Here is a 20,382-nt window from a genome sequence, read left to right as displayed (position 1 = left end):
GAAAATTTTACAGTTTGGTTTTGCCAATAAGATTATCCTTAATATATTAAAGGGCAATAAATGTGAATTACTTTTTGATATTTTTATTTTGGAAAAAAATAAAAGGATATGTACACTGTACATATTATATAAAACCATGGTATCTTATAAATAGGTTTTCACTTTTTATAAAAGGAATATATAACAAAAAAAATGAAAAACTTTACTTGTTGACACAAAATGCATATCCACTAATTTCAAAACTTATCACTGATATTTCCTGACAGCCCACAGGAATTGGATAAATTAATTATATTATGTATCTGTATTAGTAATAGTATTATTTTAACACTAGGCCTATTTGTACCAGAATTTTATAAATGCATTATAAAAGTAAATTTTGAACACTAATCCAACAAGAATATCCTAATTAATTAATTGATATTTATGTTAAATGCCAATAATTGTATAAAGTGATACAAGCAAATTGATTCAAGGATCTGTGCTCAAGTATGATCCGAGATGAGAACAGCTCAAAGCATAGTGGTCAAAATGGCATCATTGTGTTGGTTCTTTCCTTATAAATTATGGCACAATAAATTATTTAAATATGCATAACATTTTTTTTCTTTTGTATATCTGTCTACCATGTAAATGTGACTGTAACTCATTAACTTGTTTCTATTATACCGTTGTGTGACCGGCAGACTGTATATTGTGAATTTAACAACTTTAAGACACACACAAGCTGTATCTTTCATAGCTCAATACAACTTCTATTGTAGTGGGTGATGTGGGAATGAACAAGAACTGTCGAACTTCATTGGGCATGTAAAACCAGTACCGTCCAGGGCATCAGTCCGCACCAATGCTGATGGTGCAAACTGGTACACACATGCCTAATCATAATATACATACAGTTTTCAAATGGAATTATTAATATTGCACATGGATCTTAGTCATTTTCACTCAAGAAAAGTTTCACTCAAGAAAAGTTAACTACATACAAAATCGAGGGATGAAAATATGTTTACCATTTTCCTAACTTAACGATTTGCACAAAAAAACCACACCATAACTGAAAAGCAGGCAGTTTACATTTGTTGTACAGACACACACAAACACAGATACTGGTCAGATACAAATACACATTTCTTTTACGTCTCTTTTGTAACTACAGTAAGTGCGGCCCAGCCAGCACAGTTGTGATTTCCATCTTCTTTTCCACATCCATTCGAATTAGAATTTAAAAGAAAGGTGAACCAGGCATGTATATACATAAAACTGAACTTTGTTTCTAAAATAATAGGGAAAATGTAACACACATACATGGTAAATGACTTAGCTAAGAGAAAGTGGCCGGGGATTGCGGACCAGGCTGAAGGCAGGAAACGGCAGTGGATAGCAACGATGACAGATACATACATTTCAGAACTATGTGCACACATAAGTGTACTTCCAATTACAGATCTTTCTATCTTTGCATCATATTAATGAATGGAAGTCACAACAAAAGCATGTGTACTGAAAATTATAGTTTCCTGTGATTATGCTACAAAATTACAAATTGGAAACCTCTATAAGAACCCCAAAAATTAACTCTACAATAATTATTCTGCAAAGATGTTATATATCATGACTAGTTGGTTCATGAATTCAATATTAGCCTAATACCCCATTATTATGCTTTGTATATTAACACATACCTACAAGTTACACAAACAGTTTCAAGTTCCACTGCATCATTTATAAATGTGAAATACAATTTTTGGTATTCTGTAAAATTTGTTCATAACCCCTTAAAAAAAAAAGTTTTTGCCATATTTGTGATGGGTTGAAGTGGAAACAAGAAATTTTGGTTACATAAGAGAAAGATGTTAAATTAGTTGCACATTCTGGTGAGAAAGTATTGTCCGAATACAAATTTTAAGTAAATACTTTAATGTATTAATGCTAAACTAAATCCCAAAGAAACTATTTGTATAAATACATAAAAAATATATCTGTTTTGGCACAGCCAAAAAAAAATTGTTCAAAATGTACCTAGTTGCCACATTTATAAATTTATTTTGTAAAAATCGTCACACGGGAATATTTCCAACGGCCAGGTTGGAAAACTGGTAAAAAACACTGAAAAACAGTTGGGCTTTGCAAGACGTTAAATGTACACTTTCAAACCACTGCTTGCATCAACACGCAGCGTCCAAGCCAAGCTACAGATGAAGGCTCGCTCGTCGACTCGCATGCAGCAGGTACCGTCACCGCTGCAGCCACTTCACTCTCATACGGTCGTGCGGCTAGTGTCGCCCGCCAGCCGGTCCAGCACCTGCCACAACAACACGGCTCACCTCTGCGCGGGGTTCCTGCTCTCTTACACCAGCCAGCTTCCCTGTCTCATCAGTCTATCCGGCAAGATAGATTATACAAATAACGTTTTCCTGCACAATATACACGTTGCACCAAAACCATTTCCATCAACACTACAAAACAAATTACAATAGTCTACTACCAGTCTAGGAATTTTTTTTATTAACCTTTGAAACATACCGTAACAGTAATTGTGATAATGAGAAAGACTAAAGTAGTTATTTGACTGTGCTTCAAATTAATTCCCTCTTGTTTGTATAATTTACATATAATTAAGTTAGTAGAAATCAAATACGAATCATTAATGGAACATGTAGTTGTGTACTTAGATATTGTCAATTTCCCTACTTTTTCCACAATTTCAATACAACTTTCCAATTCCCAATTCTGTATGTTCGAGACAACTGCAATGCCAAATTAGTGATTTTATCAAAATTCAGAAAGTCAATATAGTTTTAACGGGAATACCAAAAATGTTAACAGACAACAAAAAAATACTGCACTGAAATGAATACCAGCGGTAACGATAAACTCAGATCAAACTAAAAATAATAGCAGCGCAGTAACGAGACCTAGCGGCCAAGTTCAAAAGTGATAACCAAAAAATGCTGGATTGACAACTTTACATTGGACATAAAAGTTTTGCAGCACCTGTCTGTCACGTGCTCTTTCACACAAGAGGTTTTGAGCGAGCTGGTTGGGTGTATACACTTTCTTCCCAAGGGAATGGAAGGAGAATGACTCAGAGGGGCTGCCTGATGAGTAGACTGCTGCTTCGCTCTCGCTCCAGATCGTTACCAGGTTCATCGCTACGCCGCCCAGTACGTCACTACAGAAGAGGACTTATGGTATGTCATTATGTCCCTATATACGAGTTTGGAAATAGAATTATTTTTCAGAGCCAGAAGTCTGACTTAGAAAATGTTTGCAGGCTTGGGTGATAGAATTTGCATAAGAGTGATACTTCTGGGACTTTTATTTTAAAGACATCTCCGACGTTAGTGAATGATTTGAACAAGTGATGTATGGACTTAGCATTCTTTTGTAGGCTGTCAGGTATAGTCGGGTGCACTTATTGTAACAGTGTTAAATCTAGTCAGCTCAAGGCTTTTCATGTTTGTAAATTGTTGTTTATTCATAAGAGCCATTTGGCCTTTTAATACATGTTTTGAAATCACTCTTTGTAGGCACTTAATATTCTTGTTTATTGATGGTACAGAGACATGGTGTTATATATTCTTTGTTGTGGAATTTTAATCTTCATTTTTACATAAATTGTCTGGCCCTATATTTGTGTTCTGTAATTCTGCAAAGCAACTTGTTTTATTGGGGCTTTTATTTGATTTTTAGAGAGAAATTTTAAAGTCAAGTTCAATGAGGTACTTGTACCTGATTTAATATGTTACAGTAGGTTCCAGGACAATAGAAAGAGAGACATTGTGGTAGCAGAGCCTCTGGTCATTGCATATTCAATTGCTAATGTGTGCTATGTTCTTTGCAATTATTGTAAAATAAATAATGTTCTATTAGAACCATCCCTTGGCTCTAATGTCACCCAGTTCCACGCTTACAGTCATTGAGAGGCCATGTTAAAGTCTTCCGGTAGAAGGGGGAAGAGAAACAAAGCAAGATCACCATCTCGTGGTGTTTCTCAGGTACAATATAAATCTATAAATAAACTTGAATTCTAAACTTTGTGGATTGTGGTTGTTGGTCTTCAAGTGCGAGAAAAACCAGGGGAATGTTAACTTACCGTTCTGATGCCCGGGAGACTGAGAAAAGTTCCGAGAACAGGCACCCTCCGGAGGAAGTTGATGGCGACTGGGAAGAAGCCACTGTAACATTGGCACAAATGAAGGAAGAACTGCTTCGCTACCCTCATGAGTTGAGCTGAACACATCATAGTGAATGGCTACATCCTGCAAACTAGATTACTTAGATTAGTAACACATGCAAACTGCAACATTCAGAATTATTAGGCAGAAACAAGACACGTATGTACTTAGAGAAAAAATTTCCTGCCAAGGCATTTCTCAAAACACTGTAGGCACCTAGCTTTTTCTTACTGTTATGCTAAATCATGGACATTTAGTAGTATAGGAACAGGATTTCATTGGCCCAACCATGTGTTGCGAAACACCTCTCGCAGACCACAGGCAACAATAAAATAAATTATGCAAATGATTAATAAAAAGTCCAGTTAAATTTTCCCATGAAATTCAGGTTTTTCTATTAATGCATTATCAGTAGCTTATGTGTCACATTCTATTTCACATTAATATTGCACGGTATCAACAATATGAAGTAAAAAAATTCAAATTTAAATATCCTGAATTCAAACCCAAACTAACTTGCTATCTACATCATGTCAACTGTTACCATTACCTAAGAAGGTAAACAAACAACAAACTTTATTCCTTCTTTTTAACACATTAAAATACAATAGTCAATGTTTCTAAATTAGAGGTACCTACATATCTTTTTTTTTTACACAAGTATGGTTTTTATTCTTACTCCATGTTCAAAAATTGGTACATTTTGTAGAAAAACTGATCACATGACTAGATTCTGTACACAATAATTATTTAGTATTTTGTATGTCTGGCCACGGTTACCCGCTACAGTGAAGGATTAGACCATATAGCCAGCAACTCAACGTCGAGTGTCGGGCGGCGGTAAATAACCTATAGGAGGGTGTTGAACCCCCAGTGGAGGAAATGCTACTGGAAATTCAGCATGGTGGGAGGGATAGTAGTTACCACCATTACTGGTGTGAGGCTGAAGATGAATGACATCGGCAATAATGGGTGCAACAGATCCATCTATAAGACTAGTTGTTCAGATAGGAGTTACACTAATGTGGAGAATACAAAAAGTAAGGGGTGTCAAGTATAGGTATGGGTAGGAGACCTAGGAAAGTCAGATAGAGACCTGTGGGAATGGCTGTGGAATCTGATTTTTTAAGAGTGGTTGAAGGACGAGTGATGCAGAAAGAGGTTGAAGCTAAGGCAAGGAAATCTTGCAACATGTTATACAGATGGAAAATATAATAATGAGCATGTTGGAATCTCTGGAAAGAGGTGAGCCGAGGACACACAGAAGGATGATAAAAAGAAGGATGGATAGATTAGAGTAGATACAGAGAGTAAAAAGGTTGCTGGCAATAACAGCACACAAGTATGAAGAGGGGCAAGGGGTAGGAGTTCCAGCCGGAGGAATATATGGGGAGGAGACGAATCAGATAAGGTCAGAGCTCAAGGTGGCTAGGATGAGAGAGATCGCTTGGCTTAGTGAGCACAATAATACAGTTAAGGAGCTGGAAGTAGCAGGAATGTGGAAAGCAATGAGAAAAGTAGGGCTGAGGTGGCTAATAAGCAGAGGGCAGTCAGGCGAGGGAAACCGACCTGGGACCAGGGACTGAGTACGAGGAGTTTAGACGAGATGATGGAACTGGTATGGAGACAGTGGCATTATTCGGGGACTCAATGCTCAAGTATGTGAGGCTACCAGGGGTGTACAAGGCAGTCAGGGGTGGGGAGACGATTGCAGATGAACAGGGCCAAGTGGAAGAGAGCAAACTGGAAAGGGTTAGTAAAGTAGTTGTACACATGGGTTCAAATAATCTCGTAAGGGAAGGAGGGCCAAGCAAATGTTTATCTGATACGAAGTGAATGCTGCATGCAATAACAAAAAAATGGAACCATAATAGTGAGTGGGGTACTGCTACCCAGGAGAGGTGTTCACTTCGAGAAACTCAAGGCTGCAGAAACTATAATGATGAGGCAGTGCTAGGTGTAAGGAGCAGAATTTGTAAGTGCTGTTCACAGATGCTGTATATGACTAGGGACTAAGTCCACCTGAACAGGGAATGTGCAAGTATATTAACACAAGTACTGGAAGAGAGGATGAGAACAGAAAGGGCTGGGCAGGGAAATAGGAAGGAGGGGGAGATGAGGGAGACAAGCATAATATGAGGGGAAAGAGAGAGAGAGAGAGAGAGAGAGAAACAGGAACAAGGCAGGAGCAGCTGGGGTAGTGTAGATAATGGAATACATGGGAGGATGACAGGGGGCAGTACAAAAATAAAGGTAGTAAATTGTAGGAGTGTCACCAAAAAACTACACAAGCTGTGAGCTGTAGTGGAGCTGTATAAAGCTGAAACCGTGGTGGCTGTTGAAACATGATTCTCCGGGAGGTTGCAGACAATGAAATAGGAAGACGGCATTACAACATATACAGAAGGGATAGAAATAGGAGGGGGGGGGGGAATTACAGTTTGTAAAAGGTAAATCCTGGAGGTGGAAGTCAAATGGGTGGGTATAAGCGAGGAGGTACTGTACCTGAAGGAGATCACAGGAAAAAAGAGGAAGATACAGCTGTTTGCTGTGTATAAGCTGCCAGGAGATGGGGATACAGAAGAGAAAATGGTATTTGAGGAGCTGGATGAATTGAAGGAAGTTTTTAAAGTGGTAGTAGCAGGTGATCTAAACCTTTCAGGGTTAGGGTGAAAATATGTGAGGGTGTGGGTGGGACCAAAAGGGCAGCAGAGAGCAACAAGGCAGCAAATACAGGACTAAAGCAGGTTGCTCAGGGGAATACAATGATGGGCAGGGTGAAGGAGGGTTCGTTATTGGACATAGTCCTGGTTAAACCAGAGAAGCTAGTGACCAGATCTACAGTGGTGGAAAGGATAAGTGATCATGATATCCCAGTGGTGGAGATCTGCCTGGATCTGAAGACATCAAAACAAAGGAACAAAATAATGTGGCAGTATTGGAGGGCTGATCAGACAAGGGTAGAAGAGTATTTAGAGGAGAGTTTTGTCTCTGAAGAGAGTGCAGAAGATAAATAAGCTAAAGGAGGGGGGGAAGAAGGACATGTACCTAGTAGGAAGATGATGTTGGGAAGAGACCCACCATACTATGGTAAAGAATTTCTGAGATTAAAGAGGAAGTGGAGAAAACTATGTGCAATGGACAGAAGAAGGGTAAGGGGTCGTCCATTAGTCACGTGATGTTTTTTTAGCAAATTTTTAACCCCCCCTCCCCCCTAGTGATTTGTGGTGAGGTTTTAGACTCCCCCCCCCCCCCCCAATAAATCACGTGTATTTTTTTGGTACAAAATATTTTTAAAAATTATAGAATATTATCTTTAAACATAGGTATAATCTAATTTAATTCTGGAAAATTAAGCACAGTGATAAAAATGTCCAGACACACATTAAGGTTGCAGGTTTGTTCTCACTGGCATAAAAATAATAAAGGAAAGGCTTATATGTGATTTACGCATATATTCGGCGCCAAAATCACAGTCTTACTGGCGACTGGCAAGCCGAGCCGGGTGGTTCATGTTGCGGCGGGCGGGGATATTGTTGCCTGGCTACGGCGAGTCAAGGTCACGCGTCACTTTTCGGTTTAGTAGAAATCGGGCGAAAAAATAAATACACGTGATATCTCTCTACACCCCCCTCCCCCCTTGTGATATTTCGTGATTTTTCCCGACCCCCTCCCTCCCCCTTTTGAACCTCACGTGATTAATGGACGATTCCTAAAGAGGTAGTGAAGGAAAGATTGAAAGATTTAGGGTGGAATCTGACAAGAGAAATTAAACTAGCTAATGAAATATATCTGGGTGATATGATGGAACAGGGTACCAAAGGAAACTGGCAGAAAATTCATAGGCTCATCAGGAACAGAAAGGGCAAGGGGGGATACCTGTGTTGCAAGGACAGGATGAAGACCCAAGGTGAGGGATAAGGAGAAGGCAGATATGTTGGCAAAACAGTATCTGTTTATATTTGAGAAAAAGCAGCTGAGGGATGTGATAGGGCAAGTGCAGGGAGCAGAGAATTATGGTGAACTGATGAGGGTAGGGATAGAAGAAATAAGGAAGATAAAATAAGGCCTAGATAAGAGGAAAGTGACTGGGAAATATTGAATAGGAAATGACATGATAAAGCTTGGGGGTGAGGCCATTCCTGTGGGTGTTTTGTAGATCACTATAGGAAGGAAAAATCCCACAGGAATGGAAGGAGGCAGTGGTTATTCCTGTGCAGAAGAAAGGGAGAAATATAGAGGATCAAGCAAGCTTGAGACTGGTAGGTCATCATCAATAATAGCATTTATCAATAATCAATATATCTATAACTAGCTGTGCCCGCGACTTCGTCCGCGTGGAATAGTGTCTTTGATTAGCATTTTTAATTATTTAGGGTAATTATTTTACAAATATGACACATACGTATAAATACTTTAATGAGCTATTTGCAGTGTTTCACTGCAAAGAGCTTATTAAATTATTTAAGTATATAAGTACATAAGGTATAAAGTATCAATATGAGTTTATTTAAGTACATTTTTATAAACTACGTTATTACATAAAAACTTAAAGTTATTTGTATTTCATGAAGAACGTTAATTAAATAAACAAAAAATTGTGTAAGCAAATCAAATTGTAATCAATTTGCGTGAATAATAATGAATTTGCAGCGGAAAAGATCAGTATTCGCATGCGTGTGGCACAGTCGTCTGCCCTCACATGTCTGCCCGTTCGGGTAAGCACACTTGGGCATATTTCCCCACCTACACCGCGCCGTACCACTCCGCGCTCCGCAACCCACTCCCCTCCCGCGTGGCTGCACAGCGCTCATTGTGTAGGGCGCGGTGCTTGGCAAGTTTTTTACTCGTGTTAACTCAGTTTCACATTAATGACTCCGTAAATGTTACGTCAGAATAGCTCTAATATTTTGTCTCTTGTCGCAAACTTATATAACATTCACATAAACCTTAAATATTTCCATACAAACTTTGAATGTCATATTTATTTATATCGAATCAACAGCCTAAAAAATAAGTTTCAAGCTTCTAGCTCTAAAAATGACGATACTTCCATACAACTTTTCGCCCCCTACTTTCAACCCTTTTTTCGCATTAAAAAGTAGCCTATGTCCTTTCTCAGGCTCTAGACTATGTGTGTGCCAAATTTCATTTAAATCGGTTCAGTAGTTTTGGCGTGAAAGCACGATAGACAGACAGAGTTACTTTCACATTTATAATATTAAGTAAGGATAGCAACATAAGAAAAAAAGAAAAAAATCATGGCATGTGGTGGGGTGATGGAAACGTGGCATTGGTGGGATAAGAGGCAGCATGGGTTCAGGAAGAGCTATTTGTGTGAAACACAGCTAGTAGGACTGCTAGAGGATCTGATGCAGGAAGTAGACAGGGGAAGGCAGACTGATGCTAGCTTCATTGACTTGGAAAAAGCATCTGATAAAGTATCTCATGTTAAGCTGATGCAGAAGGTGGAGGGGGTTATAATGGATGGGAGGGTGGGGAGTGGAAGGCGACTTCCTAACAAACAGAAAGCAAGCAGTACGAGCTGGAAACAAACTGTTGAAGGAGGGCAATGTTACATCTGAGGTACCACAGGGCAGTGTACCGGGCCATTGCTCTTCATGTGTGGTGTATGGAGATGCACAGATGGGAGGATTGCAGGAGGACCTGGACAGATTGGAAGAATGGGCAGAAAAGAACTAAATGAGGATTAATGTGGGTAAGGCAAAGGGGGTCAGATTCACCAACAAATCAATGGTGTTTAAGAGTTATTATCATTGGAGGAAAGAGGTGATAGGTGAGACAGCGGTGCTTGAGAGAGAATTAAGAGGGAGTGCAGATGAGTGCAGTTAGGTGTGTGAAGGGGAGTGAATGGGAGTGGAGAGATTGGAAAGTGATAAATGTTGAGAGCAAACAATGACACTAACAGAATTAATGAAGGAACTGGGGTGGGGCATCTACAGGAAAGAAGGCGGACAGAGAGGTTGGTCGGGAAGTACCAGATACTGATTGGGGTGGGAAGGTGGAGAAATCAGGGGGACAGGATAGAGAGAGGGCAATACAGAAGAAAGAGAGAAAATCCTAGGAAAGTCTTTAGAGAGAGAAGGAGAACAGAAAGATGGAAAATACTGATGGTCATAAGAATGATACGGGAATGAAATAGTTTGGAGAGGAGAAGGTGACAGGGAGGAGGGTAAGGTAAAAGTAGAAACGTCAGCTTGCCACCGGAATTGTGCCCAACTGCAGAAGGATTTCAAAATTCAAAAAGATATGTTTTTAGTTTTTCCAACGTTGCATGATGTATTTAATAAACTAACATAAAATTTTAACTCAGAAACTCTTTCATTTGTTATTTAATTTTTTTTTGTATAAACTGTATTTGCGTGTTGTAAGAAACGAGAATGATGTTTAAGCATTAGTAATAACAACTTCTATTAATAGTAAATTGAGTATGTACTCCCTAGTGATTTCAAAACACATCTGCATTATGCTCAGCGTACCTGAACAGAAGAACAAAGCCATATGTTTCGAACAGCATGCCAATGAGGGGCCAGCCCAACAGCACAATCACTATCCCACCAAAGAAGCACACCGTTGCTTTGACTTTGTGCTTCTGGAAGAAGAATCGGAAGGTGCGCTCCAGTCCAATCACGCAGGCCAGGCCAGCAATGAACAGGATCTGCAAGCAATCGTAGCATCGTGTGTGAACTTCAACAGACAATCTCCATTATGACATGTTAGTACAGCAACTACGATATGGTATGTTACCATAACCCTAGTCTGAATTGCAAAGAAATTTGTATGAGTGCTTTGATTTAAGAGGCAGGTAAAGAGCAGTGCGGTTAAAAGCTCTTCCACACAGCAGTCACCTTGGAATGCCCAGTGGTTGCCATACACTCAAAAGATGTAAAATATATGTTTGCACCTTTTTGATGTAAACAAACAGCCCAACATCACAGGCTTTCTCCACTTCTCATACCCATGTGCATTTTAAAGATGCAGCATTTATTATGATGGCACAGGATGACATTTCTTTGTGATATTTAATTTTCCTGTGCCTTTTTTAGATTATATTATGAATATTTTATCATTTAGGGCCTATATAGTAAAAGTGCAAATTTAATATGAAAATTTTTATTATTTTCACAGAATCATGGTGATTTTAAAGTTATAAAGCTAAAAAATTTACAGAGATAATTTCCAAAAGATTTAAGTGGAGTATCTCCAACAATCAATACTTTGTGTGTGACCATAAATTGAAGCGAGGTGTCGAATAACAAATTAAAGGTTAGCAATAGGCTGCTGGAAATTGAAGATCCAGATGTTATTGTTTATTTCAGGACTTTTTCACAAGTTTTGTGAAAAGTCCTTTAGTTTCATTATTTTTTAAGACTTTTGTGACTTCTCTGACCCGTAGCCACCTTGTGGCAATAAAACCCTCACTTAACAAGCTGGGTCAAAACCATTTGCAACTAATTACAATGACAAGGAAAAATGGTGAATATGAGTTATCTTAATGATAGCGACCTCATGAATTTAAACCAACTTGTTTTAAATGTGTTTTCACACTTTGTTCTTAACTATTCTGACAAGTGATTTAGTTAAAAGTTAAATTTTTATGAATATTAAAAACTGTAGCTGGCAAACTTACATTTCCTATGGCTAAAAGACCTTTGTCAAACAGCAGTAGCACACCGAGAAAGAGAAAAGACACTCCAAATCCAGCAAGCCCAACACCAATCTCTGGAAAAAAATAATAATTATGACAATAACCTTATAAATAAAACTAGTAGTAGGTTTAGTCTTTGTTTCAAAATAAATATTCTTCCAAATTCTGAACTGCATTTCACTTCATTTACTTAACAAAACCAATCTAGGTATACTATATATCAGGCCACATTCGGGATCACTCAAGTCCCTTACCTTAGTAATGAATGTTAGATAAAAACTCCATATAATGTATCCAAATTTATCCCTTGATCCTGATGGCATGATCCTGCACATTTTGATCCTATGGTAAATGGTGTTTGCTGTTTTAATTTAGTACGTCAAAAACGCTGCACATAACAAAAACTTGTGATATAACAAAAAATTATGGTCTTAAGTTGAATAAAATGGAAAATATATGTTTTATTCAACTTACAATCATTATTCATTGTTATATGACAAATTTTAATGTGCAGAATCTTTCAACGTCCTAAATTATCACAGCTAGCACCATGTACCACAGGATCAAGGGATTAATTGCATATGTGATACGGAACAATTACAAAATGTTAATAAAGTGCTAAAAAAAAACCACACAAATCTGTCATAATTTCTCAGGTAATTAATTGTTCCTTATTGTGTATCCAGTTGTATATAAAATAAAATATTAAAATTATAAAAAAGATTGTGTTTGCGATGCATATTTGATTTTGAAAGTACCTACATATGTATACATTTTGATGAACATTGTTCCCGGAAGCAAGTGATCCGTGTAACATATCCAATTATATTTTAATGTAACATATTAAAATAAATTGAGCAGTTGAATGTGTTTGTGATTTCAAACTGTACAATTACCAAAATATTTTTGATTTGGAAGATATGCACTATAAAGCTTTGATATAAACTGTATAACACAATAAGGAACCCTTACATACAGCATACTCTGAAATTGCAAAGGCACAAAAATTTTTGGGTGGAAGAGAACGTCAAAACAAGAAATTTGTTTTTAAAAATACAGTCCAGATATGCAAGACTGCGAAGTTACAGGCACAAACAGAAGTGCACCAATTTTAATTTTGCATGCAACCAAGCAACACTCCACTGGTTAAGAAGATGTGCAATTGCAGAACAGTGACATTCAAGTGCTCAGACGCAGGGCACAGACATTCAAGAGTTATCTATGTGCACTAGCAACCAGCTGTTTGGTGTCCAGAACAGTGGATAGTTGGTTGTGGTACATTTACATATTTAGCTTTGGATGAATAGAACAGTGTTGAATGTTAGAGAGTAAAAGGCAGCAATTTCAGATTTGACACAAAGCACAAACACAAACAGACCTAACTCTCACAGAGATGGCCAATACATTAATAGTTTACAGGGAGACTAAAGGAATCGCAGCAGGAACAATACAAATTTCTCAAGAACTTTCTTCACAACAGATGCTTTTCCATAAAAAAATTATAAAATTCCAAATGTGTTTTTGAGCACTACAAACATTCCTCTATTCAACCTGAAAACAGAGTTTAAAAATTACTACTGGTTTATGAGAAATTGCCATTTATAGGTAAAATCAAGTAGCCTGTGCAATGACGCAAACATTGTCAAGTTGTGCTTTATTTTTTATTAGTGTAGTCCAGATTGTTTTCTACGAGAGTGGCCTGATCATCTGTGTTTGCTAAAGTGACATAAATTTAGTTTGTGCTTTAATAGTGTAGCATTGATTGTGCCTAATCAGGGTGGAAAACAGTCTTGGCACTGGCCATAAAGTACCTGACTCTTTAAAAACAGCCTTGATTACGCTGTATTCCTAAAGATCTCTGGGGAACCACATGATCAAGTTGTCGCTAGTATCAAGAAAACAGTACGGCGGTGACAACAATCAGGCCAAGCTCTCAGGGAAAACAAGTCTCGCCTACGCTAATAAAGCACAACATGGCGACGGCAACAGCCTCTTAACTACACATACTACCTAATGTAACCTATAAACGGTAATGTCTAAGAAACTAGTCGGAACACAACATTTGGATTTTTTTTTTTTTTACAGTAATGTCGGGACCCTTAAATTTAACAAGACCTTTTACGACTTAACTTGTGACTACTTGCAAGATGGGAATTTCAGATCATGATGGGTGTTACATTCAATATTCTGTAAGATAAAAATGGTGTGGTATTAATGTAGTTAAAATGCTTTTCTTTTAAAAATATTATTATTATTATATAGCTGCAATTGGGTACAGAATTGCCCGGTGGCAAGCATTCTCCCTACTTTCCCCGCACTCTTCTTCTGAATTGATCCACACTCCCAGCCGACACACACTCCTCCTCCAGCCTATTCCATTCCCCTACCGTCCTTACGACCATCACATTTTTTCCCCTTTCTGTTCTCCTCCTCTCTTTAAAAACCTTCCTAGTATTTTCAATCTTACTTCTAGGCATTCCCATTTTGACCCGTCTCCCCAACTCTCCCCATCCTCCCACTCCACTCAGCACCTGGTACATCTTGACTAGTCTCTCCTTCTGTCTTCTGTCCTTTAAGCTCTCCCATCTCAATCCTATCATCTCTGTGGTACTGCACTCCCCCTTCCCTTCTCTGTCCATTCTCCTCCACATGCCCTTCACCCATCTAGCTGCTCTCCTCTGCACCCCCTCCAGCTCCCTTTCAAGTACTGTCGTGTATGGGTCCCACACTGCTGCGGCATACTCCAGCATGGGGCGGACCATAGTTTTATAGGCCTATCACGCAAGATGCTGCTTCCACCCCTGAGCACTTGTCCCAGCATGCCCAGGGCCTGTCTGCTCTTCTTGACTACCTTGTCTACCTGCTCCCCCCACCCCAGGCTGCCTTGCAGCACCACCCCTAGATATTTATAGCTTGTGGCCTCACTTATCACGTCTCCCCTCCAGCGATATTCCCTCCTGTCAATCTTCCTCTTCCTGGTAAACCTGACAACTTTTGTCTTACCCACATTTATTTTCATACCATTATTTTCCACCCACTCTTCCAGCCTATTCAGATCATCCTGTAGCCCATTCCTCTCAGTATCCATGTATACAACGCAGTCATCTACAAAAAGCCTGATATGCCCTTGTATCTCCTCTCCTATAACATTCATCATTATAGTGAAGAGCAGTGGGCCGAGCACACTGCCCTGCGGCACCCCTGAAGTAACCCTTCCTTCCTCCGACATCTCCTCCTCCACACGTACCCTCTGTGTCCTGTTACTTAGGAAGTCACCAATCCAACCCACCACCCTCCTGTCACTTATAGCTCCCTCCACTTTTTTCATCATTTTCTCATGAGGAACATTATCAAATGCCTTTTCGAAATCGATGAAACAGGCATACCTTTATCTACCCCCTCCACCAGCTCCTCCAACAGGCCCACCAGTTGTGTTTCACATGAATATCCCCTCCGAAATCCATGCTGTCTCCTGTCAATCCACTGCCTTCCGTCCAGCTTCCCTACTACATGCCTGTGCACTAACCTCTCCATTACCTTGCCTACTGCCGACGTGATACTAACTGGTCTATAGCTGGCTGGGTCCTCTTTGCTACCCCCCTTCTTGTATATCGGTACCACCACCGCCTCCTTCCATTCTTGCGGCAATTTGCCCTCCTGCAGCGATCTACTGAATAGCAACTCCAGGTACTTCACCATGGCTTGCCCCCCCCCCCCCCCCCAGCTTTATCATCCCATTCCCTATGCCATCCTTGCCTATGGCTCTCCTGCTGTCTAACCTTTTCACTACTTTTTCAATTTCTTCCTTCCTGATTTCCAGCCGTTTGCCAACAAAACACACGAGAAAAATCAAATCAACACGAAAACTAACCCTCACAAGAATGCATGTACTTACTTTGTAAATCTGTAATTTCAAACATTTTACCACAGTTGGATGATAAATAAAATCTGAGTACAGTTGTACAACTACGAAAGCTTAAACAGAAAAATGTACTGAATCATTTGAAATGATCCGCGCCTTTCATAACCTGTACTTCCACGTCACGAACACCATACTGTTAACAACACAATCGAAATATTTTCTTAAACGTTAAGAAAGAAACTCTTTCACTATTTCCTTTCGTTATTTCTAAAATAAAATAATTTAATCTTTAAAACCATTTTTAGGATCCATTCAAATACAAAAACAAAAGGACAGGTAGTAGTAATAAAAAAATTATCCACTTCTCATTCATTTAGTAACTTCCGAGATATTAGATGAGCATCAGGTATTACTAATGACTCGTCAGAGTTTATTAGCAATGATAATATAAAAAAATATATTTTTAATTAATGTTCAACAGCTTTCGCCAACAGCCAAACGCAATATTGTTCTTCGTAGAATTTCTGGTACTATCTCGAAAATATCTACATACTAGAGGTGGGTCGAAAAGTATCAGCATTATACTTTGGCACTGATACGCGCCTGTATCAGGAACGGCAAACGAGTTCACTTGAAAAGTATCAGGTACTTTAGTATCAGTTCAGAATTCGCCTGGAACAACACCACGGCCAATGTGTGTAGAACCCGATCGCAGATGACGGTTACTTGGGCGGAGCTTGTGAAAGGGGAGGGAGCAGGAACGACGAATAAGGGATAAAGAAGGGAAATAATGTAGGGGAGGAAGCGCAGGGGAAGGCGTTGAAGGAGAGGCACAAAGCGAAATTGTTACGAGTCGTTTTGTTTATTGTCCCTCATCAAAGTATACTCAGTGCGCAGTGCGTGCACCGTCTCGTTCAATAATAAAACTAATGAAATTTTAATATTAAAAAGTACATTAATACAAGATATAATATTTATATTTGTGCACCTAACAGCTATGAAAATGCAAATAAATTCTCAGTTGACACTAATAACAGATGTAATCAACATTAGGACTTTTTTTTCCGAAAACAATTAGTAACTAGTGTTTTCATACATTAAAGGATTACGATTTTATAAAAAATAAAAAATTAAAAAAAAAAAAACAGATACAGTAAGTCCTCGGTTTACGTCGGGGATACGTTCCTGAAAACCGCGACGTAAATAGAAACGACGCAAAATGAGCCATGTTTCATGCCACCGGCCGGCCACGGCCCAAGGTCGGCCGGAAGCGCTGGCATACAGACGTGACAACGGGCAATTTTATCAGCAAATGACAACCGACAGCGTGGGAAACAAGTCCAACTAGTACTTCTCAGCTTTATAGAATGGTTATTTAACCAGCTGCTTTAATACCTTTATTGATTGAAATATAAAAACAGATATATAGTACATACTGTACGTAATATAAACGCATAATGCATTCAAAGTGTAAGGATACAAAGTGGTTTAGCGCTACACAAATTTTACTTTGAGTCATTCGCGGGAGAAAACAACCGTTTTCTTTAGGAGGCTGGTAAGAACAAAGTCAAAAGAAATGCATACATACAATAAAAGTACTATAAGTATGACAAACATTGAGAGAACTTGATTTAAAATAATCACATGAAGTAATAAACACCTAAAAGAGGTTATACAATAGCGCGGCGCAATTCTTACAATTTACGTACGGGAATAAATCTAATAAAAATCAATGTAAAATATTTTTCATGAGAAACACTACTTTAAATTTACGTCGCAAACAATATAAATTATATCATTTTACGTAACATTTTAAATAAAAAAGCTCTGAATACACTACACATAGCGACTGAAGTGCCAAGGAGTTGGACGAAAAGGGGTAGGAGAAAATGCTGTGTCGTTGCGGGAAGTAGATAACACTTCTACGTGCGAGATACGTGGGTGGCCGAGCGGGCGGGCTGGTAATATTGCATCACCGTGCGGAGAGCAGGAAGCGTTCCTCATGATGTATGATAAGATAAGGCGGTGAACGTGTAGCTTAGGTACGCTACATAGCATAAATTAACTACCGAAGGAAACAAAGAATTATAAACGAATTATATACGGTGTTTTGGTTAAAATAAAGATTTACGGTCATTGTAAACGACGTTATTGTGAATCGACGACAACTTAAATTGAAACATGAGTACTCAAACATTAGCGACGTTAATCCGAAACGACGTAAATCGGTAAGACGTAAATAGAAGACTTACTGTACGTACATTAGTGAGCATACTATATCACTGTATACGTTTCTAATGTTTCTTCAGATTAGTCGGTGATGATTTTTTATAACTCAGTTTTTGTTTACACAAATTACAATTAGCAAACTCATTATTTTCCGTAAAAAAATTCCACACAAATGAAGTCTTTTTCGTGCACTTATCCATTCCTTATTTCACTATAAAGATACTAACTACAAAGCAGGACAGCCCGCAACAATGTACATGGTGATACACGGCCAGGACGAACTGCAGTGAATGTTGAACTGATTGATACTGGCTGTATCAGGCGGGCATGAGAGTAACAGAGGTAGAGAATTACCGGGCGTGATAAATAATGTATCAGATTCTCGTTCCGGTCGCACGGTCTGCGTATGCGGAGCATTGTTGCTTCCTGGGACCGTCTGATACAGAAGTATCAGAGACTTGTAACTAGGTATATTACTGTATCAGTATCAGGTTGGAACAGATACCGAAAATTGCTGTAGCAACCCACCTCTACTACATACAGTACAAATTCAAAAATTTCAGCCCATGGCATGTCCAAGAATCGAGCCATAAACTTCTCAACTAAAGCCGGTGTGCATCCAACTACACCTATCCCTCACTTAGCACGACTTATTCGTTCCTAGAAATGCTCGTGTTATTCGAACTCGCGTATTCTGAAGCAATAGTTTCCATAAATAGCAAGGCTAATTTAATTAATTAGTTCCAAAATTGGGCAGGAAAATATACTTTACATAATTTAAATGCTTTCAATAACACCCAATTATAAATATGTCGTCATCCCTCCGAAGGCCATAAAGCACGGCCTCCACCCGCCAGTATTAAACCCCGCTAACGGAATGCACCCCTAGCCCATGTCACGTGAGTCAAGCGAGCCGTCGACGTCGGTGAGTGCTTTCACAGATTATGTCCATATGCCAACACCACCAAACAGTTCTTATGCATCATTAATTACTTTGAGTAATTAAGCGATTTTTAATTAACAGAAATGCGTCGCCCGGGGACTCGGGTTCGAGACCCGGTGTGGTTCCTAGCGGGAAAGGCTGTTCTCAATGGAATGTTTCCAGGGGGGCGCCAGACTAGCTCAGTTCCTAGTCGAGAGGTGGGTCGTGGGGGCGGTTGCCCCTGCGTGGCCCACTAGGACCGTCGGCGGTGTTGCGTGGGATATGAAGGATTCCTTACTTGGTGGTGGTGGTTGGGGGTTTATATGGCTGATTAATTAGGCGCTGAATTAATGCGGCAAATGACGTACGTCGTTTATTCGTGCGACTGTGGGTTTGGCGTAATACAGTGGATTACACACCACATTGTACAGAAGCTGACGTCATGCAATACACAAGTTACACATTACACAGAGTCACTCTAAAAATGTTACGTGAATAAGGCGTTGCACAAAATTACTAGAAATGTTACGTTAATAAGGCGTTGCACAAAATTACTAAAAATGTTACGTGAATAAGGCATTGCACAAAATTACTAAAAATGTTACGTTAATAAGGCGTTGCACAAAATTACTAAAAATGTTACATGAATAAGGCGTTACACAAAATTACTAAAAATGTTACGTGAATAAGGCGTTGAGTGTGATTGGAGGCGGCCAATCCCGTATGTCTTTGCTTCAAGGCGGTGTTCGCGCCCACTGTGGTGGAGTCCGGACCACAATTAACTTAGCCCAAGTCATACATTGGTGAGGTCAGCGCCGGGGTGCGTGACTTTAACAAAAGTTCGTGGTATCGGGAGGCAGCCCGTACTGTATGCTGGTAAACTGCCCCGCGGACCAAGTGTGGTGCAGGGAGTTTTGAATTTACGCAGCCGGATTAAGTCCTAGACCGAAAGGTTGGACCGGGTACGCACGGAGAGCTTAATAAAAAAAAAGTTTCGGTGGCGTGACTATATTTACCAGGAGTTACTTCAGTGTAGACAAAGGATGCTGCCTCTCCGTGGGACGTGCGTCCGCCCCGGTCCACGAGTCGCGCTGTACTGCCGTGGTGTCATGGCGTCCGGCCGAGGATCGGTGTCCTCTCGCGCCGGGGTTGACCTCATTACGTTATTTTCCAAATTAACAAGTTAACAAGAGATTTTTAATAGCGCTAAATTCTTACATTAATTATTCAAACTAAATTTAAATTACACATCCCTTCTACGATTTAGATTTAGCATGTTTACGGTTTATGTTTTTCAACTGTAAGTCACACCAGAGACTGTTCGTTTTTTGCCGGACCGCTCTGGTGGGGACACTCGCACACGTACTGACACATTTTCACACGTGAGTGCCCGGGCACTCCTACGTCGCATTTTCATTGAGAGAACGTTTAACCTATACACAATGTTGTTTTTATTCTGCGTGTGATTTATCAGAGGGATTGATTGTAGTGTCGGTCTGGTTATTATGGGGCCGGATTC

General features: G+C 39.4%; 1 protein-coding gene across 1 annotated transcript; it reads right to left on the bottom strand.

Annotated features, from left to right (window-relative positions):
• Window positions 1-67: 67 nt before the first annotated feature.
• Window positions 68-16,265, bottom strand: LOC134541590 (vesicle transport protein GOT1B). The gene is made up of 5 exons (XM_063385130.1): window positions 15,746-16,265; window positions 11,833-11,924; window positions 10,682-10,860; window positions 4,100-4,181; window positions 68-2,305 (listed from the first exon to the last, which is right to left on the bottom strand). Exons 1-5 carry the CDS (start codon window positions 15,768-15,770, stop codon window positions 2,261-2,263), a joined length of 423 nt encoding a protein of 140 aa, XP_063241200.1. The 5' UTR covers window positions 15,771-16,265; the 3' UTR covers window positions 68-2,260.
• Window positions 16,266-20,382: the final 4,117 nt, after the last annotated feature.

This window comes from Bacillus rossius, chromosome 1, assembly GCF_032445375.1.
Source record: "Bacillus rossius redtenbacheri isolate Brsri chromosome 1, Brsri_v3, whole genome shotgun sequence".
NCBI lineage: Eukaryota > Metazoa > Arthropoda > Insecta > Phasmatodea > Bacillidae > Bacillus > Bacillus rossius.
The sequence above is the reverse complement of the archived record's forward strand: the minus strand, read 5'-3'. Positions and strand labels throughout refer to the sequence as shown.

Coding starts and splice junctions, on each gene's coding strand:
- LOC134541590 (XM_063385130.1), bottom strand. CDS start 15,770: ATGTTTGAAATTACAGATTTACAAA. Junction 11,925..15,745: donor TGAAATTACAGATTTACAAA/GTAAGTACATGC, acceptor ATTTTTTTCCAG/AGATTGGTGTTGGGCTTGCT. Junction 4,182..10,681: donor GGCTTTGTTCTTCTGTTCAG/GTACGCTGAGCA, acceptor CCAATGTTACAG/TGGCTTCTTCCCAGTCGCCA.